The sequence below is a fragment of the Labeo rohita genome, chromosome 18, assembly GCF_022985175.1.
Source record: "Labeo rohita strain BAU-BD-2019 chromosome 18, IGBB_LRoh.1.0, whole genome shotgun sequence".
In the NCBI taxonomy this organism is placed as follows: domain Eukaryota; kingdom Metazoa; phylum Chordata; class Actinopteri; order Cypriniformes; family Cyprinidae; genus Labeo; species Labeo rohita.
In genome coordinates this window covers 21,881,656-21,907,326 of record NC_066886.1, presented here as the reverse complement: position 1 = coordinate 21,907,326, position 25,671 = coordinate 21,881,656, and the positions used below count along the sequence as shown (strand labels likewise).

Below are 25,671 nucleotides of genomic sequence, written 5' to 3'. Positions count from 1 at the left end.
TAAGGGGTTCATCCGTCCGTCCACGTCACCGGCTTCTGCAGGATTCTTCTTTGTGAAAAAAAAGGATGGAGGTCTTCGGCCATGCTTCGACTATCACGGTCTTAATGAGGTAACAGTCAAGTTTCGTTACCCCCTACCTCTCGTTCCAGCAGCCTTGGAAAAACTCTGTCAAGCTAGATACTACACCAAACTAGACTTACGTAACGCTTATAACCTGATCCGCATTCGAGAGGGTGATGAGTGGAAGACTGCCTTTTCAACCACTAGTGGGCACTACGAGTACTTAGTCATGCCCTTCGGCCTAGCCAACTGTCTGTCCATTTTTCAGTCCTTCATGAATGATGTCTTCCGAGACATGTTGGACAAATGGGTCATCGTTTACATTGACGATATCTTGATTTATTCTAACGCCCTGTCAGGGCATATTCAGCACGTACGCACAGTCCTCAAGCGCTTAATCCAGTACCAACTCTATGTCAAGTTAGAGAAGTGCGAGTTACAACAAACCTCAACGTCCTTCCTCGGATACATCATCAGTCAAGACGGAGTAGCCATGGATGAGAACAAGGTGGAGGCTGTGTTAAAATGGCCACAACCCCGAACGCTCAAGGAACTGCAGAGCTTTTTGGGGTTCGCGAATTTCTACAGGCGGTTCATCCGAAATTTCAGCTCCGTGGCAGCACCCCTGACTGCCATGACTAAACGTCAAACCACTCGGTTAACCTGGTCTCCAGATGCCCTTCGTGCATTCGATGAACTACGAGAACGATTCACTTCAGTGCCCATTCTCCGACATCCCGATCCTAATGAACCGTTTATAGTCGAAGTGGACGCATCTAACACAGGTGTGGGGGCGATTCTCTCTCAGCGACACGGAGACCCAGCCAAGATGTATCCGTGTGCCTACTTTTCACAAAAACTCTCACCTGCGGAACGCAACTATGATGTAGGAAATCGTGAACTTCTAGCCATGAAGTTGGCCCTGGAAGAATGGCGGCACTGGCTGGAAGGGGCAAAACATCCTTTCACCATTCTTACTGACCACAAGAATCTTGAATACCTTCGGTCAGCGAAAAGATTCTCCTCACCCTGGGATCGATGCCACAATCCAACTACTACGAAATCGATTCTGGTGGCCCACATTAGCAACAGAAACCATACAATTTGTCAACAACTGCTCCACTTGTCAAACTACCAAACCTTCCAAGCACTTACTTGCTGGTCTGTTACAACCTTTACCACTTTCTCAACGACCATGGTCACACATAGCCATCGACTTCATTACAGATCTACCCAACTCTCAGGGTAATACAGTCATCTTCACCATAATCGACCGATTCTCCAAAGCCTGTCGTCTCATCCCTCTGCCAAAGCTCCCCTCAGCATTCGAAGCTGCCGAACTCCTTTGCAACCATGTATTTCGTCTTTATGGCCTCCCTGAAGACATTGTCTTGGATCGTGGACCACAGTTCACCTCCAGAGTGTGGTCATCATTCTTTAAACTTCTCAACGTGAACGTCAGTTTAACCTCCGGATACCACCCGCAATCCAACGGACAGACCGAACGCTTGAATCAAGAGATTATACGATTCCTTCGATCCTACTGCTACAATAATCAATCAGATTGGAGCCGCTACCTCATCTTCACCATAATCGACCGATTCTCCAAAGCCTGTCGTCTCATCCCTCTGCCAAAGCTCCCCTCAGCATTCGAAGCTGCCGAACTCCTTTGCAACCATGTATTTCGTCTTTATGGCCTCCCTGAAGACATTGTCTTGGATCGTGGACCACAGTTCACCTCCAGAGTGTGGTCATCATTCTTTAAACTTCTCAACGTGAACGTCAGTTTAACCTCCGGATACCACCCGCAATCCAACGGACAGACCGAACGCTTGAATCAAGAGATTATACGATTCCTTCGATCCTACTGCTACAATAATCAATCAGATTGGAGCCGCTACCTCATGTGGGCAGAATACGCTCAGAATTCCCTCGTCAAACCCGTCACTGGCATCACACCATTCCAATGCATCCTTGGCTATCAACCACCCATGTTCCCCTGGTCCGGCGAACCATCCGACTTACCATCCGTCACTGACTGGTTACACCGCAGCGAAGAAACTTGGGATCAAGCTCACACTCACTTATCACGTGCAATCAGAAAACAAACCAGAACAGCTAACCAACATCATCGCCCAGGACCCCGTTATACTCCTGGACAGTGGGTCTGGTTATCCACCAGGGATTTACGCCTCAAGCTTCCATGCAAGAAACTCAGTCCCAGGTATGTTGGTCCATTCCAAATTATCAAAGAAATTACCCCAGTATCTTTCCGCTTAGATTTACCTGCTAATTATCGTATTTCTCCCACTTTCCACATGTCCCTCCTGAAACCCGCTGGTGGTCCAAGAGGAGAGCTGGAGTAGGAAGCCGAATCACAGACCTTCCCCATTCTGGTTGACGGTGAGGGGGCCTATCAAGTGCATGAACTCCTGGATTCGAGGTGCCGGGGAGGAGCTCTCCAATATCTGGTCAATTGGGAGGGGTACAGTCTGGAGGAACGCTCCTGGGTCAACGCTGCAGATATTCTTGACCCTTCTCTCACGGATGAATTCCATCTGAGGTATCCGGAGAAACCGGCCCCTCGACCACGAGGTAGACCCCGGCGTCGTGCACCTCCTCGCGTCAGGAGCTGCTCGCAGGGGGAGGGCTCTGTTACAGGCTTCTGTACCGCCTCCTCCGCACCACCAGAGGGAACCCTCTCCTGAGTTTTAATTCAGTCACATTCGGACTCCATTTCCCATGCTCCTTCATAGCTGGGCCTGACACACCCACACACACACACCTGCACCTCATTATCCACACCATATAAGCCACACACACACATCACTTCCCTGCGAAGTCTTGATTTGCCACGGCTGTCATTTCTGAGCATTTATTCATTCATTGTTTTGCCTACTCGTTATCGACCTTGGACTGTTTATCGTTTGTGATTCTCCTCTGTGTATTTTCGACCCGGATTGTTTATTGACTTCTGCTGTTATGCCGCCTGCCCTGAACTCTGCCTGCCTTATCGTTTATGCTTTGTGTTTATCCTCTGAGGACTCTGTTTGCTGGCGATTGACCCTGTTCTGTTTGACACTGCAATAAAGCTGCATATGGATCCAAATAACCCTGAGTCTACGTTACATTCATTTTCTAGTAATACTCATAATACAGTTTTTCTCGATTGCTTAAACACATTTCTTGAAATTATGCCTCGCTTTTGCTCTAAACACAAATCCGTAACTTCTAACTCAAATCCCTGAACTTACTATAGTTAGGCCAAAATGAAGCTCTCCACTCAAAACAGCTCAATCTTGCTGAAAAAAACAAACTTTGCTTTCAGACATGAAACACAAACCCTCAAAAACACACACATTACAACACAGTTTTACACACTGATGAGATCAATTCAAAACAATACTATGAAAACTGGTAATAAGTGTTGCTTGAAAAAAAAATTCACATGATGAATACAAATAATGTATGCATTTGCAAGTGATTTAATCCTTAATTTATTGTACTGTAGAGTACAGCACAAAACAGCAAACAACAACAAAATTAATTATTCTGCCCCAGCATCCTGTCTTTGGTCTGGGACAGGCCAAACAACCTCCTCAACATCACACTCTAATTGGTTATAACCCTGGCATGCATCAACTATATAAGACATATATAAGACTGCTTGTTTTCTTGCCCTTGCCCTTCCTATTTCTCTTCCATGTTGTTGTCGTCGTCCTCCTCCTTCTTCTCCTCCTCTTCCTCTTTCACCTCCTATTCTTTGTCTTCGAAATTGCATATTACTGTATGCGGGATATTGATTGAAAAAGACCAGATAGGATACACAGTTACACTTTTACTAGTGGTCTGACAAAAAAAAAAAAAAATTCAACATAAAAAAGGAAATAAAATATAAATACATTACAAAGTCATTGTGAAATAGAAAAGAGAAATATGAGCAAAGGCCGAAATATAAATTAGAAAGTCCACTGTCAAAATTTGTAACTCTTGTGTTTTCCTCTGTCTATATATGCTTTCCAATTGAAGGTTCATGAGATGTTGAGATGTACCTTTGAGCTATTACAGAGAACTGCTTTATCTTTGGTTGATCTGTAGTTGATCTGTTTGCCATGAACAATTCATGGCAAATTTACAAAAAGTCTAATAGAAATGTGTAGAATATGCTTGACAGCTAGATCAAAAAAGCATTTACTGCAAAGACATATACGATGAGCTAATGACTTGATGTTTTGAGGGGAAAGACTATAGCAACATGACAATAGGAACTGATAATGTAGGAAACAGCAGACAAATCAGTTGCATAATCAGTTGCATGAATGTACCAAAGCAAACGCAACTTGTTAAAAAAAAATTAGAAACATTTTATGATGTGCACAAGTGACTAGATGATGTGGAGGTTGAACAAGTAGTTTTGAGAATTTCATTTATGATTTGAGAAATGCACCAAACTGTAAGCTGACTTTAGCACTTTTATCTCCATCGAAGGTTCTGATTGGTGTGTGATTTTGACTCCTAGTGTTTCCACTTGGGTAATTGTGTGCTAATTGAGCTCAAACTTTGCAGACTTGAGTGAACAATATTGAATGCTAGTGCTTTCTAAATGATCACATGGTGTAAGCACTGAGAAATGTAGGGATTTGTGTGTAGAGTTTTGCAGTAACAGTTCACCAAATCTGATTCATGTGTTAAAGCAGGGGAATAGTGTTTATAGTTCAGGGAAATGGGTGTGCTTTTTGAAAAATGGCATTATGGTTTTGAAATTTTAGTTCAAAAGACTGGTTATAGTGTTTTAGCAATCGAGAAAAACTGTAATAGCAATGAGCAATAACAAAACAGCAACAGCAATGGAGGAGGAAAAGCAAATATATCCTGCCCCATTTTAAGCGAGGGGAAGCGTTTGGAAAAATATTATATTAATGATTGATCTTTTGTTTTTATGGGAAGTAGGAGTGCGCCCAAATAGTGAATCCGTATTCAGAAAGGCATGGAAAACAGCTGGCGCTTGCTAGCGGTATGTTACATTTGGGTACATAATATATTTCACTTACCACATAAACAGAGTGAGAAGTCATTTCCTTTCTGAACACAGTATGATCAGATCTCACGAACCTTCAATTGGAAAGCATATATAGACAGAGGACAACACAAGAGTTACAAATTCTGACTGGACTTTCTAATTTATATTTCTGCCTTTGCCCATATTTCCTATTTTCTATTTCACAATGACTTTGTAATGTATTTATATTTTATTTTATTTTTTATGTTGATTTTTTTTTTTTTTTTCAGGTCAGACCACTAGTAAAAGTGTAACTGTGAATCCTATCCGGTCTTTTTCAATCAACATCCCGCATACATTAATATGCAATTTCGAAGACGAAGAGTAGGAGGTGAAAGAGGAAGAGGAGAAGGATAAGGAGGAGGATGACGACAACAACATGGAAGAGAAATAGGAAGGGCAAGGGCAAGAAAACAAGCAGTCTTATATATTTTAGTTGATGCGTGCCAGGGTTGGGTCAGGCATGCAAGAGGATTTTACCACCGCTGCCTGTCCAGGGCCAATTTAGTCTGTGATGTTGAGGAGGTTCTTTGGCCTGTCCCAGACCAAAGACAGGATGCTGGGGCAGAATAATTATTTTTGTTGTTGTTTGCTGTTTTGGGCTGTACTCTACAGTAGAATAAATTAAGGATTAAAACACTTGCAAATGCATACATTTGTTGTGTTCATCATGTGATTTTTTTTTTTCCAAGCAACACTTATTACCAGTTTTCGTAGAATTGTTTTGAATTGATCTCATCACTGTGTTGTAGTGTGTGTGTTTTTGAGGGTTTGTGTGTCATGCCTGAGAGCAAAGTTTGTTTTTTTCAGCAAGATTGAGTTGTTTTGAGTGGAGAGCTTTATTTTGACCTGAATATAGTAAGTTCGGGGAATTGAGTTATAAGTTACTGATTTGTGTTTAGAGTTTCGCAAAAGCGAGGCATAATTTCAAGAAATGTGTTTAAGCAATTGAGAAAAACTGTAATCGAATCGTGACCCCAAGAATCGTTTTGAATCGAATCGTGAGGTGCCAAAAGATTCCCACCCCTACAACCTGCCTCCTTTGTTGCGGACTGATGACCCAACAATTCTTCCTTCTATTTCTATTTCCTGACATGGTGAATTACTTTCGCTTCTTCTGGGGTTTTTTCGCCAACCCAACCCAAGTTCCATTCGTTTCAATACCATTGGTTACGTTCAGTGCTTCTGGATTGATGATGTGATGTGAAACACTCTATTCACAAATGCTTAATCTGTCTCTCTGCATTAAGCTGCCTATCAATGTCGGGACTATGGACTTTTTTGTGTTTGTTTTCCCTCCCCATGTGCTCCGTGACCCAGTTTCTCTATAGTCTAAATATGTCATTTGTTTCAGGTGTGTCTAGTCTCTGTTCTAATTATCCTGTTTAAAAGCCCCAGTCTGTTTCTTTAGTCTTCTTTACCCCTGTGTGTTTCTTGATTAAAGACTGTTTAAACATTTACTCTGTGTCTCCAGCGTCCTTTTCAGCAGTGTACCGTGACAGAAGACCCAACCCGACCTGACCCAAAACAAAAAACAAACAAAAAAACAAAACAGATACCTCTGTGTTTACCAAGTTTTTTGTTTCCATAGTGTTTCCTCCAATATGGATCTCCTCCTTCACAAGTTTAAACACTGCGTGCAGAGCGCTGTTGTCCGATTCAGTCGACCACACCCTGTTTCAAAACCAAACTGCCAGTGTGAGGGGCCTGGGCATGTTTGCTGCGGTCCGGTCCGATTATTGTTTCTGCCACCCCATGCAGCATTGCTCTGATTTCACACTCATTTGATTCTTTCGAACCCTGGTGCATTTGCGATCATCTTACGTCTTCACAAACATGCACAGCACATGATAGAAAACAAAACGTGCGTAAATATATATTGGGTTTTTTTCTTTTATAATTTGGTGTTATGCATAAAAGGAAAAATCCTTGATTTTACTGTATGTGCTTTGCATTAAAGACTGTTTTGAGGAGACTGCTGAAGGGCATTCATTTGCTGCTCTGATTGCACTCACTATATGCGATTACACTGCACGCTCACTCTTGCTCATAACCAAGGTAAATCTTAGCCACTGTCATTCCTTACATGTGTTTTCTATAACAAATGACATCATCAGCAAAAATGCATGAGCGTGTTACTTTAAGCGCAATCTGAATCCGAGTTGCTTTTACGTTCTGCACCACAGCTCAATTGCAACCAAACTCACATTCTTCAGTCTTGAGTTCGGTATACCGGTGCACTTCCGGGTCCGCATGACAGCTTTCATATTACCTTTTTTTTTTTGTTTTGTTTTGTTTTAAACTAAACAACCAGAATCAAACATGTCCCTTTCCAGTCACTGAGATGTTCTCACTAATATAATCTAACAAATATGTGTGTTTAAGAAAGGAAAATATAAGTCACTGCTATTGTACTTATTTTATATGCTGCATTAGTAATGTGCAACTGCAGAACTCAACCAAAATTAAGGGCAGCTACCCAGAGGCCCTTGTTAGTGAGAGACAGCACGTCATACTTTCCTTTGATTTACATTTCATATATTTTTTTCTAATCTCCTGGGTTCAGTATGTTTTTGTAACCATGGGTAACACATACAGGTGTAGGGCTTATACCAGAATTCTGAAGATATATATACAACAAGACAGAGCTGTCGAGTCCAATTGTATTTCATTCAGTTATTTAGCATACAAACTAATGAACATGGATGAACATGTACATATAATTATTTGTTAATTTTTCTTTGCATTTTAATCTTTACTAAACTTTATGAAATAGTTTTGTTTATACTTTGAATGATAATTGGCTGACTTGGAACTACAAATTAACCTATATTTGTATCTCCAGTAGACATAATGACACCAAACAAGACTGACACATATGCTGATAATATGTTTCTCTGCTATCCATTTTGGCCAGACTCCTGTGCCAGAGCCCAACGCCTCACTGTAGTTAAAGTGGCCATGTATGTTTTAATGCTGCTCATTATTTTTCTTACAGTTTTTGGGAACCTGCTGGTCGTCATCTCCATCTCCCACTTCAAACAACTGCATTCCCCAACTCATCTGATCGTTCAGTCTCTGGCTGCTTGTGACTGTCTCCTAGGCAGTTTGGTCATGCCCTACAGCATGGTGCGATCTGTTGAAGGGTGCTGGTATTTTGGAGATGTTATTTGTAAAGTACATTCTAGTTTAGATATGTCTTTATGTATCTCTTCTAAAATGCATCTTAGTTTAATATCTATAGACAGGTACTTGGCCATCTGTGACCCTTTAATGTACAAAACAAGGGTCACAAACAACAGTGTGACTGTATTTATTACCTTTGCATGGCTGTTTTCGTTTGTGTATAGTTTTTCTATTGTGTTTTCAGGGATAAATTCTGTAGGTCTGGAGGTTCTTATGTTACAGATTTCCTGTTTGGGGAGTTGTGTTCTGGTATTTAACAGTCAGTGGGCTCTTATATGTTCGGGTCTTACATTTTTTCTGCCTGGGACTATCATAAGTTCTCTGTATATAAAGATCTTCCTTGTAGCAAAGAAACATGCAAAAGTTATGTCAGAAAGGGTGCCTTCAGGTGAAATAAAGTGCCAAACATCTGCACAGAGAGAAAGAAAAGCGGCCAAAATAGTGGCCATTGTTGTTGGTGCTTTTTTGCTGTGCTGGCTGCCTTTTTTTTATTGCCACTGCTCTTGACCCCTTTCTCAGTTTTTTGACTCCAGTTGATGTTTTTGATGCTTTGGTGTGGTTTGGATATTTTAACTCCACTTGTAACCCTTTGATCTATGGTTTTTTCTATCCCCGCTTTCAGAAGGCATTTAAGATTATTATATCCACTTATATCTGTGGCTTCAGTGGTTCGAACCTTGACATTTGAATGAATCTGTTGTTGCATTAATCTTAATAAATCAGAGTGCTGGAAGAAGAAGTTCTGATTGTCACACAAATGTGTTTGTGGGGGAGAAGTTTGTTTACGTTACTTTTTTTTTCATGCAATTTAACACTTTAAGCAGCACCTCCACAAGCCCCATTGTGTCTTTTGAAATTCACATGAAAATATATGGTCAAAAAGTCAGAATTGCTTCAAGTCGTACAGGAGTACTTTAACAGAAGATCAAATTCATTTTTTTTTTCTATGTAATAATAGGAAGCTTTTCAAAGCATACATGAACATTTAGTATACAACATACAGTATTTTTCCATTTTAAAAACCAAATACTTTATTTCATAATTCACAGTGTATGTATACAGTGCAGCAGCAAAAACTTTGAGGAAAGAAAAAAATACATTTGTTTATACCATATTTATACAAGTATAAATTTATATACAGTTATACTAATAAACACAAGTGAAGGCGCGATTTAAATGGCATGCATTACTTCTTTGTGTTCTTCTTCCTCTTCGTGTCCACTGTTTGAGCGCACCACAATGGAAAATGTGGCAAGAACGGTCATATGACAACATGAGTATTCAGTACTCTTGTCCAAACAATGCAAATATAATGCCATCTGTGCCATCTAGTGGTACAACAGTGCAACATCAGTAATCTTTTTTTTTTTTAAGCAGTGAACAAACGAAAGAAACGAACCTTTGACCCTCTAACACTACTGTTCTCTATTCTTTTTCGATTGTATAAAAACAAACAAAAAACATATATAATAATTTGGCCCTCTAACATATTTCTGTGTTTGACTAATCTGGACTTATCACAGCATTTACTGTTGCTCTTTTATTGGCTTCATTGCTGCTAATATTTAATACCTTTATTGAAACAATTAATTATTTTCTCTTAATGCTTGGATTTACATAAAACTGGACACATACTGATACATTTTTATCTCACTTAATTGTTTGCATATGGTTGGTGCATCTTCTCTTCAGTTTATCCCACTCATTTTCTTCAAGGTTCAAGTGAGGTAACTGAGACAGCCATGGCAGGAGCTTCATTTCGTGCTCAGTGACACATTTTTGTGTTGATTTTAATGTTTGTTTTGGATCATTGTCTTGATGGAAGATCCAAGCATGGTCCATTATAAGATTTCTTACAGAGGCAGTCAGGTTTAGATTTTTTTATCTGTTGGTATTTGGTCAAATCCATGATGCCATGTATCTGAACAAGACGTCCAGGACCTCCGGCAGAAAAATAGGCCCACAACATTAAAGATTCAGCAGTATATTTAACTGTGGACATGGGGTGTACAACATGCTGTTTGCACCAAACTCATCTGTGTTCCATTTGACCATAGAAGCTAGTCCCATTTGAACTTCAAGCCATGTCTGACAACTGAATATGCTGGAGTTTTTGGCTGTTTTTGGATGAGCCAGGAGGTTTTTTTTTTTCTTGAAACCCATTTGAACAACATGTGGTGATGTAGGGGCTGTTTAATATATATATATATATATATATATATTAGGTTTTCTGACACCAAGACAACTCACTGTGCATTAGGACTATATAGACACACATCCTCTTCCTTCTTTAGTTAATTGGAACTTCTTAATTATTTCCCTGATGGTTTAGCTATTTTCTTACAGCCACTTTCTATTTTGTGAAGCTCAACAATCTTGTTCTGTACATCAGAACTATATTCTTTGGTATATGAAGTAAAACACATTCAGTTGTTTTACTTCAATGAAAGTTTAGAATTTGAAATTGTGATTTTTTTTAAATGAAAGATCAAAAATATAAATAATGCAGATTTATTTTCACAGCCGCCTTATTTACCAAGGCTGTCAATTTTAGTGGGTGGCACTGTACACTACCATATTTCTTTGCGCAAGGGTCTACAACAAAAACACCAACCAGAACACCACGGAACAGAAACTTTACTGCACAACCGCTCAAGACTGGACTATTGCAGTACTCTGTTGGCTGACCTTCAAACTAGCACAATTAGACCTCTGCAGTGATCATTCAGAACTATGCATTTGATCTTCGATCAACCAAAAAGAGCATACATCACAACGCCTTTTCTCTTCACTGGCTACCTGTAACTTCCCACATCAGATTCTAGGTTTTGTTGTTGGTCATTACAGCTGCCACTAACAGTGGTTTTGCAGCATGTTCTTCTACATCATCTACAGTGCAGCTTGGTGGTTCCATCACATTGAAGTGACATTCCACAAGCTTTATTCACTATGGCACTGTGAGGCCCTGTACATGCAGTGAATTTCTTTCAGCCTGCATGAGGAGCGGCCAATCTGACATTCTCCATAATTCATCCTTAAATTTAAAAGATAAAAAATATTTAACAAAAAGACATTTACGTTATTTAAAAAAACAAATGGAATAAATAAATGTTTTGAACACATTGCCATTAGCTCCTCATGATGGCGCTAAGAATTCACTGTTATTCACGACGCTACAGTACATCTCTGTATTCAAGCACTGAATACTACACACAAATTAGTTTATGAAGAATGATTAGGATAAACTACAACTGATTTAGTTAAGATTTAAGAATTAAGATTTTCACTTAAATATTATCTCTCTCTGAGTGTCTGAGCTGAGACAGACATTCACACTAGCTCAATCCTTGAGCACATGACGTCACGTGAACTTGGGAGCTCTTTGCCCTCCCTGCCAAACATTCACTTACTGAACTGCTAAAATCTCGATCTGATCACACACACGAATGCAAGACCGCAAAACGCACTCTGCGACGAGAGTTAAACAAGACACAGTCCTGGAGTTTAGAGCACTTTCGTTTTTATTCACGCTGGAATTATGCAGTCGAAAAAACAGGGGGAGAGAGCAGGATTATAGTTAATCTTCACACAGAGGTATGCTGCATTTCTTTGTAAATCTTTTAAAGTTTGAATGCGAGCACTGTTTGTTGCTATTCTGTACTAGAGAGTTACAGTAATAGAGCGCATGATGATTCTAGTGTATACAATGACGAGTTTGATTTTACTATTTTTCACCTTACAAATACTTACAAAACGTATAAATCCAACCCACATAAGACAGTAATATTTATTATTAAACGCAGTTAAAACTTAACTGACCTGTAAATTTATAGTCTTATAAAGTTACATAATCTTATAAAGGATATAAAGTGCGCATCCTCGCTCACAATTTAAATGATTATTTCATATTATTTCATATTATTCCGAAAAGTGAGAATACTGTCATAATTGAAGAAAAAAAAAAAAAAAAAAAAAAACCCCGAAAGACTGTCTTCTGTGGAAGACAAAAAGGACGTGTTATGTTAAATGTTAGTGTTTGTCATATTACCATCATTTGCCTTCTTAATACAATGAAAGTGAATGGTAAAATGTTATGTTGTTCCTTCCAAGAAAGTCATACAGGTTGGAATTACATGAGAGTGAGTATATGCTTATTATTATTATTATTATTATCATTATTATTATTATTATTATTATTATTATTATTATTATTTTTTAAATGAGCTATTCTAAGTCTTTCAGAAAGTTGATGTTATTAAGTGATCAGTATAGTTTCGGGGCACAGTTAAACTTACACTCATGTAACTTTTCCCTCTCTTTTTTTTGGTTCATACAAGGGTCATAATGATTGCTGAGTGATATGAATGGACTAATCATGGATCTTGGCAACGAAGTGGATCTCTCCAATAACAATATCACTCCTCTTTGGAAAAGACGGAATGAAAATGACATGAAGCCCAAGCCCAGACCTCTCAGTTACCAAATAGATGGTGTTCTCATGACAGACTTTCCTGTGGATGATAGGTGCACTTTCACTCTTACTCAGCCAGCTGAAAAGATTAGTACCACTGCATCAAACACTACAGTGCTGAAACACACTCTCAACAAACCCACTAAGAAGACTAGGGTTGTTCGGAGCATCAGTATTGGATATTTATCTAATGGACGGTTTTCGCTGTCAAAGTTCACTAAATCGGACGATGAAAAGAATGAGGAGGCTACCTCTTCCCCTAAAACACCAACTCTGCCCACCAAGAACGGAAATGGACTCAGTGTTTGGCATGACATAACGGAGCCCCTCAAACGTCTCTCCAGTCAGTTCACTCTCACCTCTCAAAGGGACCAGATTGTTTTTGGGAATGCATCTCCAGCACCAGACACTGTTTCACCAAAACATAATGCATCACCTCAGAACTTCACACGTTCACCTCAACTCCAGTCGCAGGATGCCCATGGGTCTCCTTTTGGCCTCCGCAGCTCCCCATCTCACAGTTCCACCTCCAGCATTCCCTCTATCTCCTCCAGCCTTAGCCTCCCCTCCGACCCCCCCACACCCCGCACCCCATCACCTGCCGAGAGGCCAGGGGGCATCATGGGGCAAAGGCAGAGTTCAGAGTCGCCTCAGGGCTCAGAGGGTAAGCAGCACTCTTCCCCATTCATACTGAGTACCCATAGTCCTGCAGCACAGAAGATTGGAACCCAGCAGATCATCCCCAGGGGTCTGGTCTCTGATACACGCCTCAGCAAGCCCTCTCAGAAGTTTTTGGACACTGGTAAAAGTGCTTTCCGACCGCGAAGCATGTTTGAGACTGGCTCTTCCTTCTCCAACAAGGAGGATGAGCTGGATGGAGATGAGAACGCAGGACTGCTGTCAAGAGGCCAACGCTCCAAATCGTATCGCCGAGCAATGGTCAGTGGTGTAGATATAGATGTGCCATCTTTAGACCCAAAGGCCAAACGACTGTCCCAGCCTGTGCTGAAAGGAGTTGCTGAGGAGAGACTGTCTTGCGTGAGTCCATCCAGAAACAAAGTGAGTTGAACACTAAATGTTAAGTAAAATGTTATTTTACTTATTCCTGCCAGTGCCTTATTACTGCCACTGGCTAATGGCTGAGATGCCTCTGTAGTGGTTAAAAGTGAGATAACAGGCAGTAATGGTGTGAGATTTTGTTCATAACAAAAATTTGAAAATATTTTGCTGGTGTTGTTTTTTGTGCTGGTTCCTTGCCTGGTTCCAGCCTGTTGTGGAAAGCATACCTATGTTCCTGGAGTCCTAAGTTCCCCTGGACTTAGATGGCCCACAGGGCTTGTAAAATTTCGAAATCCTTGGTAGCCCTTCAGCCAGGCACTCCTCAGATTTTGGTAGGTAAATAAATGTAACTAGCCCCAAAAAAAGCCCTTTTTTATGTTGAAAAATTGGATAAGAGTCGAAATGTAAATGTAAATATAAAATAAAATTATTTTCAAAGCACAAATATCAACAAATATCAAGTAAGGAATTTTATTACACTATTTGCAGGGTATCTGCAGAATTTTGAAAAATCAATTTAAGGAAAAGTCACAGATTAATTTATTCAGTTGATTTGTTCAGACTGATTCATTCATGAAGCAAGAGACTGTCTTTATGAATTGGTAATTGAACAACCCTTTAACAAATCACGATGCAAAACCATAATACTCTTTATTATCTTAGAAGACCTAAATCTTGTGATGGTTTTATTAAAAAATAACATGTAGTAGTTTTAGTAGAGTTTTACTCTACTACAACCTTATAATACTATATGGAGTGCCCGAATGAAGTATACTTCCAGTAACTCTTTTTACCAATTCAAATGAACAGTATGTGTTAATGGATCAAATATATTCTATAGTGTAAATTTAGATGATATCTGTATTTGTTATAAAGGAAAAATATGAATGTAATTCAGACACAAATACAAATATCTATACAAAAATGTAATAAGTGATGCATTTTTGTTTTGATTTTGATGTTTGTTTTCTGGATAATTGTCCTGTTGGAAGATCCAACCTTGGCCCATTATATGATTTATAGCAGTGACAGTTAGGCTTTGTTTTTTTTTTTGTTTTTTTTTTTCTGTTGCTGTTTGATAGAATCCATGATGCCATGTATCTGAACAGGATGTCTGGATCTCCAGCAGAAAAATAGGCCCACAACAGTAAAGATACAGCAGTATATTTAATTTTACACATGGGGTACTTTTGTATCCCTGTGTGCACCAATCCCAACTTGATTGTTTGCTGCTGAAAAGGTCATTTTTTAAAATTTTATCTGACCATAGAACCTGTTCTTAGCTGACAGGAGTGGCACCCGGTGTGGTTTTCTATTGCTGTAGCCCATCTGCTTTAAGGTTCGACGTGTAGTAATCTCTTCTTCATACCTTTGGACCATTCTTTGAAACCTGTTAGTTGTGCATGAAAATCTGAGTAGATCAATACCAGCCCTTCTGGCATCAACAACCATGCGATGTTCAGAATCACTTTGCCATTCTGATGCTTGGTTTGAACTTCAGCAGTTTGTCTTAAACTTTAACAACCTATGTACAGATGATCATTCCGCAAATAACTGCAATTGCAGGTTTCAAACAGAGATGGCGACAAAGAGGCAAAACATACGGACTGCAGCTTTTCATCGATTAATTAATTAAAGTATATGTTTTAAGGACCAATGGTTCGTAAGAAATTCCATTTGTCCAACCCAACTAATCAATAATCCATGCTTCCTGCAGAATGTGGAGAGGAAGAAAGGCTTCCCGACTCAGCGGACGTTTGACAGTGAGGGTAAGCATTGGTCATCCTCCAGACCTTTCTGTGTGTTATTTATACAGAGCACACTCAACAGAGACTTGAGTGAACATCCGCAAACAAAAAAAAAAAAAAAGAGTTGTGTGCGGTGGACTATACTTCAGAGGTATTTATGTTTACCGTGAAATGGTCTCACGCTGAGCATGAAGAATCTGACATGAAAGACTACGCGTACATTTAATTAAGTTAGGAAAAACATACTCTTCCAAACATAAAATCATGATCTTGGAAATCAATTTATGATGGCCAGTATTGTCACCATATTAATTTATGTCATAGATCAGAACGGGCTCCTAAGATGTTTTTGCTAATGGCTTAACAGTATCTGCTAATCGGGTTTTAGAGTTGGTGATGCTATGCTAATTAAGTCAGATGGAGTGGAGAATAATTTCTGTGATTAATTTCTAAATTCTTAATTTTATAAATTTTTTAGAGAGTAAACACAATTAAACATATAATAGCTGCACAAACTGGCCACAGATATGTTAAAACTGTGAAATGTGTGGTTCAGACTGTTCCATCAGGTGATCATTTTTATGAATGTTATCATAGTCACAGTTTCTCTGTGTTTTGTTTTGTTTTAGAGGAAGAAGTTCTGTACCAGAATTACCAAGAGAAAGCCCTTCACAATGATTCTGATGAGGACACTGAACCCAAACAACCTCAGCCAGATGAAGGCATTGTGGTCCAGTACAAACCCATCCGCACTTCCTGGAGTCAACTCAGCGTGGTGAGGATCTACAGAGGCACATAGGCACACCTTTTCCACATTTTTGAGTTTTGATGAACACAAAGTTGTTTTTGAACTGCAACACACTCTATCAGTGTTTAGGAATGCTGATATCGTAAGGAATGTCATCCGACTCAGTTTTGCTGGGTGTCCCAGCTCCAGTTTTTCTTCACAGAGAACAGGTGGTTTTTATCCAAATGTGGGAGGGAAAGAGAAGGAGAGTGGGCTGGGATAAGCTTGCCTTTTGGGAAATGGTCAGGCAGTGTGCCAGTTCCTTGGCAAATACTGGAGAATTCTTCCTTATGGAAAAATGAAGAAAAATGTGTAGTGCAGTGTAGTGACTCCAGTTATGGAATTATGTAATTAAGTTTGGATTGTTATTTTCCACTTAGGCATTCAGCTCCTCCTGCATTTGTTTACTAATATCCTGGTATTTTTAATCAGGAATGTTCTGATGCAGCTAAGATTGACAAAGAAGCAAACTGGATCACTTTAGATGGCAAAGAACCAATAACAACCTGCAGAAAGAACGAGTAAAAGAATGCTAGAAAGAAAGAAATAAGTAAAAATTAAAAGTGTGAGAGGCAAAGCAGAAAAATATCCTCTAGGAAAACAATAAAAAAAAGAAAACTGAAAGAATGTGGAGTGACATAAAAAAAGGACAAAGTGTACAAAAGAAAGAAAGGAAAGTGTAAAAAGCTGGAGGTAGAGAGCTTGTGTGGTGCACTGTCGGTTTTGGCAGGAGGGCATGTGGTTTTAAAGTAGACTCATGCAGATGTATCCATCTGTAAAAACCCCATCACATACACAATCATGCAAGTGCAAATAAGGATTTGGATTCATACTAACATTAGTACTATAATACATTTAGGCACACATCATTTACTCACCCTTACTTCATTCCAGACTTACAGGTCATCTCTGATACACAAACAGAGATATTTTTGATGAAATATGAAAGATTTCTGTTCCTCAATTGAAAGTCCACACTACCAAAACTTTGATGCTTCAGAAAGTTCATAAAGACAAAAAAAAAATGCTTCATATGATGAACAGAATTAATTTACACTTTTATTAAAAACATTGATCAATGGACAAAAATTAAGAAAATGAAATATGGTGGCTCAAATGTGTTTACTCAACTCTCTACAGTGTAAAAAGTGCTGGGTAGATTACTTACAAATTATACTCAGTTAATTACACATTACATAATCAAAATTATAGTTAGTAATGAATCTATTACATCACACATTGTAGATAATATAATGTTTTGATTACTTTAAAATTAATTTTGCCCTAACTTGTTTATCACATTGATTCAAATAGAATGATTAAGTATCACATGCACTGATATAAAACTAAAACAAAGAAAAACAATATGTTGTATTTTTACTATTAACATGAAGTTTATTAAACATTAGGCTTTCCTAAACTGGGGTTTGTGAAAGGACTTGGGAGGGTTTATGAATTTATGAAAGCTAATTAATTAAATAATAAAAAATGTAAACTTAAAGAAAAAAATACTTTAATATAATATCAATACTTTAACCCTCAAAAACCCAAATATAGAAAAAGACAGTGAAAAAAATATTTCACTTTTAAAATGTTGTTGTAGGAGGCCTCTAGTGCAGAAATAAATGGGTTTTTACATTTTTGACATTTTAGTAAGTTTTTAGATAAATGTTGTAATATTGCAATGTTGGGCTCTTGGGTAGCAGAATTTCAGTGTTTTTACTCACTATCTGAACAAATCTAGAGGACACCTAAAGGTTCATTTGCAGGGTGTAATTCTTCTGTAACCCCATAACAATAGTCTATAAAAACAGAAATATTTTATTACTTGTTTACCTGCATGTCAGTGTGACCATTAACTGACATCAGAGATCTATGAACATGTAAATACCATTTTACACTTAAACACTCTGACTGAGTGTTTGACAGGAAAGAATGTGTGTTACGAAAGCTCATTTATCAGGGCTTATTACAAGTCATTCTAAATGTAAACAAAAGTGAACTCTCCTGTCTTCCCTCTTCCCTCCCTTGTTTCTTTACCTAGCACAATTCCATTTGATATCAGTGAATTTACAGCATTTTCTTTGGCGTGCCATAATCTCTAGTGTGTAGGTGCCTGAATCACCACAGACAGTGCTCATAGCGCTCTGTCTTTTTCTCTCACATGCATGCGAAGAAACTGACATACAGCATTAAATGCTAGATGTGGTTTTTAGTCTTGTTTTTACTTTCAAAATGACACTAATTAGCTGCGTGCACAACATGAAGCACCTAAGACCAAGCAGAAGGGTTGGGGTGTATTTAAAACTAATGAGCAAACGGCATTGCCATTTGCTAGTGCTCATGTTTTGCTTTCAGGAAATCAGTTTGTGCAGTCACTGTGATTTAATATTCAAGAGCCCAGCAGCTTGTCATGAGCCCTACAACAATCCTGTTTTTTTTTATTATTATTATTATTATTATCATTATTATTATATTATTACTAGCAATGGTAGTGGTTGTACTATAATTTTATTTGTATTATTGTTAGTATTTTTCTACAGAAACATGAAATAACCAGTAATGTCTTAAGCACAGTAATTCTTTTGTTTAATATGACAAATATGGATTTCTACATTTTCATTCATAAATAGTTGCTATGTTTTAGTTCTAAATATTAAAGTTCTCTCATGTTATAAGTTTAGTTATGCTTTCAAGTGATATAACATATGAATGTATCTTCTTAAAATATATAACAAAAATATATATTTGCATGTGAGGAAAAACAGTTTCATTTTTGCTTGGTTTCTCAGAAATCTTTCAGTTCCCTCCAGCAATTCGGAGAGATGTTTAGACACCGGAATGTACACATTTTAAGGTTACGTCACGTCATGTACTTATTTAAGTGCCCCTGGCAGCTTTGTACCGGAACCTGGACGAGTGTACTCTGGGTGGAGTTGTTATCAGACGTTTCACCACTCCTAGTTCTGTCTCTCACTGTCCCAGTTAACTATTTGTCCTTCATGTTTGCACTCTAATCTCAAAATGGCTTTCCTTAATATACTTTTTTTTCTGTGTTGCTGTAATATCTTTAAGAAGGGTATAATGTGCCAGATCGCTGTGTGGATAATTCTTCTGTGGCAACACCTAATGGGAGACTCTGAGAGAGAGAATGTGTGATAGAAGGTTCAATGTTAGAGTCAAAAAGTTTGGCTAGATTTTTTCCCCTGGAGGCTTGTGTTGCAGGTGGCTTTTGGTCATTTGAGCCAGTTTCCCAAATTGTGTGCCCAGCCTATGGGTGTGTTTTTTTGCACGAGGCGTAGTTACTTAGCGTAGATTTACTTTTCCTTGGCCTGTGCACTACCGTGCCTTTATTACCTTGTTTTTCTGACCTGGGTAAGAATTATCAGAATGTGCCTCAGGTGTCTTGTGGTCTTGCAGGAGGAAACGCAATATGGTTAACTGGTTTAAATGTAATCATCAAACGCAAGCTCCATGGTCAGTCAATATGTTTTATTTGATAAGCATTACACTAATTCTATAACAGCACACGTCTCACATGTACTGAATAGTATTCAGACACAAAGCATACAAGCGGATTTTAAAAGCTGTGCTTTAAACATAGGACACATATGCATAATTTTTCTGTCCATTTCAGAAAATGCGCTAGTTTTTTGATATCAACATCATACAACACATTATACGTTACATTAGGGCTGCACAATTAATCGAATTACAAATGCGACTATTATGTAATCATTCAAAGGCACAATTACAAAAGAAAAAAAAAAAATCCATTTACATTATTCTGCTTTCTTAAAGGGGTCATCGGATGCTAAGTTCACTTTTTCATGTTGTTTGAACATTAATGTGTGTCGGCAGTGTATGTACAAATCTACCCTATAATGATAAAAATCCATCCAGTTGTTTTTTAATTAATCTGTAAAAATAATATCCACTTTTTCAAATCGAGCCATTCTCAGATGCAGGTCATTGTGGCGTCACATCGACAGAGGCCGCTCCCACGATAGTTGATTGACATTAGCATTGGCATCCGCCCTCTTTGTTTCAATGCCAGAGCAGGGATGTTAGACAAGTATATCTCCGATTAGTGATTGAGGTGTTGTGTTGCTGGATGTAATAATGAACATAGTGGTCGTCATTTACTCCTGACATCTGAGCCGCTGAAGATGCAGTAGATTACATTTGTTTGTGAAGGGGATGCATCTCCCGATCTACATATATCCGTCTATGTTCCCGCAAATCATTTATGATCCAGCTTCAATTACAGCAGAAGTGAGTATAAGGGTTTTTTTTTATGAATCTTTGCGATCGCCTTTCCTAATAATGTGCTAGTTAGCATTTTTAGCGGCTAAAGTAAACAATCTCTCTGAGCAGCTAGTCACTTCACAGAGAGAAGAGAGGGGCGGGGCGAGCAGAGCTCATTTGCATTTAAAGCAGCCTCGACCAGAATGAGATGATTTTTGCAGAGCTGATTTTGGCAAGGTAAAAAGGGTGTTGTTTTACACAACCATTGAGAATTTTTAACCAAAGTATATCATAGACTTTTCATTAAGACCCTAAAGAATCATATCAATTTGTGGAAAATGGGCATCCGATGACCCCTTTAAGATGTGTGGGTGTGTGTGTGAGAGAGTGTGTGTATTTTTCCTACAGATTATCTTAAAGGTTTTTTTTCTCATTGTTTTAATTTTTACATTTTTACTTTTTTATATATTTAAAGAAAAAAACTATATATAAAAAAATGTGGCATGCAGTTGCTTCAAACAATGGTATAAATCTATTCAAAACATCATTCAATGTAAATTGTGATAATCGCAATTACAATTTCAAGGGAATAATCAACAATTATAATTTTAGTCATAATTGTGCAGCCCTGCCTTACATTACACCAGGGTTTCCCAAACTTGGTTTAATGTAAGAACTGCAGTGGGTTTGTGAGTTGATAAAAAGCGAGAGAGAGAAAGAGAGAGAGAGAGAACTGGGGAGAATAAAAAAAGCTTGAATTTACTGCCATTATGTGAATAATATGTAATCGTTTAATCCATAGAAGGTAACTGTAATCTGATTATGAGCATTTTAAAATGTAATATATTCTAATTAATAGTACTTAAAATTTTATCCAGATTACATCTAATCAGTTACTACCCAGTACTGATGCTTATATCAATGCATCAATTTGTCACACGTTTTATGTTCACTGCCAAATCTCCAATAAACACTCCCTGAAGCAGAATGCTAGCTATGATTTAGACTCTCTAATAACAATCATACAGAATTTTGTTTTTATGAGCATGACGACAGCATTCTATGACTGAACTGACACCTGAAAATTTTTAGGATCATATAATGTGAGAGCCACACTGAACTGTATAATCGTGTTAATAGTACGTAGATTAATCATGATGGGTTGGATTTGTGCATGGAAATGGAGAAATTAATTTATTGGGTGCACCCTGCAAGAGTCAAACATACTCACTGCACTTTGTTACAAAACTTTTAAAGACGTTGTTGGTTATTTTATATATCTGAAAGATAAACTCAGGCTTCAGTGCTGTCAGTTGAGATAAAAGGTTTCGGTGATATTGACCTTCATTGATACTGTTGCTATGATTACCTGAGTTAGAATACATTTGTGATTTCAGCTGGTGAACAAAACACTCACACCTGTAAGGGAATGCTGTTTTCAATCTGAAACAGTGACTGTGAATGCAACCATGTTGTTTGCAGGTGTTATAAAAGCAGTCTGTCTTAACTATTTGAAGAACCTTGTTTTTCATACTTAGGACCAGATTTACTATTAGTTTACCCCAGCACAAACCCTCTATTGATGTTAAAATACTACCGCCAGGATTTGCCAATGATATGCATGTGGAACTTTCAGATGCAGAACGTTTTTGGAAGGGAGTACTAATACAAATTATGTAAGGTAATTTACTAAGGTTTGCGTTAGCCAATTTACTGGTATTTGCTCCATTATTTAATGCCCAAAAATCATGTCTTAACCCAGTTTGTGCCTGTGTTGTTAGTAGATTACCTGCAACTGATTATTATCAGCTTTGCTTGTTTGCAACCCTTTGCTAATTTGCTCTGCTCTTTGTTGTGTTGGTCATTATTAAAATGATCTGGCTGCATTTGTGTTCTTTAACTTGTGCTTTGTCTGTAAATCACCCGTAGAACTTTCCACTATCATTTGCACTATTATGGGATTTGTAGTCTCACATTTATTTGCCCTGTTTAGTAAATCTGGCCCTTAGTGTAATGCATTCTGAAAGATGTCCTTTATGTATAATTCATTTTTTACTAAGTGAAGTGCTTATCCTCGACTCTGTGTTCCAGGTTAAAAAAAGTGGAAAGTGTGAGATGTTAAATCAAGAAGAACGAAAGAGACAAGAGGTAAGGTTCCACATGTCTGCCTTCCTGACTTTCTTGTTCTCTCTTTTTTGGTCTTGATCATATCAAAGAGTTTTAAAAGACATATTATTTCAGTTTGCATTCTCTGCTGCTTCTATGGAGCCTGTCCCTTGCCAGTTTAAATAAACCATTAAAATCTGACCTTGCACAGGCATATCCCTGAATTATTTCTGTTGGTTTTGCATTAAATTACACAAGTCATATTTGCTCCAAGCACTGATTAAGGATAATCATAAAGGAACTTGGAGAAAACAGACATTACAATAAAACTTCTATATGAATTGTTATTCTGCTCTGTCCAAAGCTTGGGGTCAGTAAGATTTCATTTAGATTTTTTTTAATTAGAAATTAATACTTTCATTCAAGGCAAGGATACATTACATTGATGAAAAGTGACATTATAGAAAAAATACATTGTTACTGAACGTATCTTGTTAATGCTGATTAAATATTGTTCTTCTAAACTTTTTATTGATCACAATAATAAATTACATTTTAAAGTATGTTAAAATAGAAAACAGTTATTTTAAACAGTAATACTGTATTTCACAAAGTTACTATTTTTGCTGTATTTTTTGTTATATGCATGTTTGATATAGTAAGTGTTTACTGAGCATTTCTTCAAGCTTAAGGCAAGTACAGTTTAGATATGAAAAAAAGTTCCAAACATGTAAAAGTTTTCAGTTCCGTGTCAGCTGTCACCTGTTATTCGGCTGCTCTTTGTCAGCTAGGGGAGATCTTCAGAAATATGATCATGATGTCTGTAGTAATTGAAACTGGACATTTGAAATGCAAAGTCTAAATGACATTTCTTTTCCCTCAGGCCATATTTGAGGTCATCTCATCAGAGCACAGTTACTTACACAGTCTGGAGATCCTCGTCCGCCTCTTCAAGAACTCAAACGAGCTCGGTGAGACCATTAACAAAACGGACCATCACCATCTCTTCTCTAACATTGTTGACGTCTGTGAGGCCAGCAAAAAGTAAGAGCTTCTTTTGACTCAAGCCTCACCTGAGATAAATTTGTAAAGTTTGCTGATGAAAGTTTGCTGTGAAATCTCATTTACTTCTGACAGTTGTTTGATATGGTGCTGATATAGGGCCTTGAAAAATGAAAGTTGCCATTTTCTCAATGAATATTGGGAACCTGAGTGTGCTGACATCATATATTGACATAAGCTGATAACTTTTGGTGGTTAGGTATTGGGTCTTGTCCTGGCATGCTAGATTACCTCATATTTACTGGAGTTTCTCAAAGTTAATCTTGCTCCCAGCCATTTTCTTTTGGATTATATATAGCGTGTTTTGTTTAAAGGCATAACGGCCACCTGCTGTCTACTGTCATTGCTCAAATGCCATGTGATTAGATGACTTGGGCAACATTTAAGGATTGTTGATAGAGAGAGCTGGACTTCAGGGGTTTTTGTGTGGATGGCAGGTTTAGGAAAATTTTGGCTCAGCTGTAATAAGTAACGTAACTGTACAAACTGTATAACATAAACTTTGATGTTAGAACATTGATTGAATTGAGTGGTAAGTAGCTCAGACCAAAGTTCAGTATTGTGGTGATACAACAGAAATGCTGATATGAGAAACAGAGACAGGCACCAATAGCCTGAAGTTTTAATGTAGTTTTGAGCGCCAAATTGAATGGGCTATCTGGAATCCTTTACATTTGTTCAGCCCTTGTGTTTATTGTTTGTGGCATTTAGTGGCGTTTTCATGTTTAATGCCACAGATAATTTACTAACCCCCTTGTCATCCAAGATGTTCATGTCTTTCTTTCTTTAGTCGTTAAGAAATTATGTTTTTTGAGAAAAACATCCACGATTTCTGTCCTATAGTGGATTTCTATGGTGCCTGCGAGTTTGAACTTTGAAAATGCAGTTTAAATGCAGCTTCAAAGGGTTTTAAAGGAAGGAGGATCGTTTTTTTAGATAGGTTATTTTCTAAAAAAATGACAATTCATATACTTTTTAACCTCAAATGCTCGTCTTGTCTAGTGTGTACTCTGTGTATTCTGGTTCAAGACAGTTAGGTAGGGCTACACAATTACAATTTTTCACATTTGCTAAAACACATTTGCTAAAACATTCTCTTAACCAAATTCTCAATAGTCTAAACCAATTTGTCAAATAAATCACTCTTTCTGCAAAACTTTAAACAAGTTTAGGCAGTTTAGACACTGTTTGTAGATCTCATTCACTCTTTTTGCAAAAATCTACACACATTCTCACTCACTAAGACACAGTTTGCTCTGTGATGAACTTGTGATGCAAAACCCTAAACACAAGAAAGCAAAAGTTAAGCACAACTTCAACACGCCATTCATCGTTTACACACAATAATTCAAAATTTTTCACACTTGTTTTGAATATTTAAATATACAAAATATGAGCCAGTTGAAAGTGCACAGAATGCATAGATGCATAGATCTGTCAATCTGAGAGGTACAGAAGAATGTGAATAGGAGTATGAAGTATATATATACAGTGCTTGAAGTGGGCACTTCTGAATTTTAGCCTTTTGTGTACTGGAACTTTTTCGTGCGTACCGGCAACATGTCAGAAGCCGGTACTCAGAGTCAAAGCATCAGTGTCTGGGCGATTAGAAATGGCACTATATAAATCACACTACCAGAAGGATTTGTCTCGACAATTCACCTTAAGGGTTGCAAGCAGAGTTAGTCTACCTCAGGGGTTGTCACCCAATCTCATGAAAGTGCGTGGGGTAGGTGCGTATAATATGCACGCAAAACACTGCGTATTATATGCTGGACAAACACATGCATATCATTTGCACGTCAAAGTCAATTTCAGCGTATGAATAACATGCCAAATAGAAACAGAAAATTGTGCTATTTATATGCATTTTCATGAGACTGGG

General features: G+C 38.0%; 1 protein-coding gene and 1 pseudogene across 4 annotated transcripts in view; both read left to right on the top strand.

Moving 5' to 3' along the window:
- The first annotated feature begins 7,954 nt into the window (after positions 1 to 7,954).
- On the top strand, positions 7,955 to 8,993 carry LOC127181147 (trace amine-associated receptor 4-like; annotated as a pseudogene).
- A 2,677-nt stretch (positions 8,994 to 11,670) lies between these two features.
- Positions 11,671 to 25,671, top strand: part of LOC127180789 (rho guanine nucleotide exchange factor 26) — a 53,509-nt gene continuing 39,508 nt past the window's right edge. The window contains exons 1-7 of one of the 4 annotated variants that reach the window (XM_051135096.1): positions 11,671 to 11,899; positions 12,416 to 12,444; positions 12,643 to 13,835; positions 15,553 to 15,604; positions 16,213 to 16,358; positions 22,710 to 22,766; positions 23,608 to 23,768. In XM_051135096.1, coding sequence (XP_050991053.1) covers positions 12,666 to 13,835; positions 15,553 to 15,604; positions 16,213 to 16,358; positions 22,710 to 22,766; positions 23,608 to 23,768 — 1,586 coding nt within the window. In that variant the 5' untranslated portion in view covers positions 11,671 to 11,899; positions 12,416 to 12,444; positions 12,643 to 12,665. The remainder of the gene's footprint in view (positions 11,900 to 12,415; positions 12,445 to 12,642; positions 13,836 to 15,552; positions 15,605 to 16,212; positions 16,359 to 22,709; positions 22,767 to 23,607; positions 23,769 to 25,671) is intronic. The other 3 variants (XM_051135095.1, XM_051135093.1, XM_051135094.1) reach the window with 3 other exon arrangements.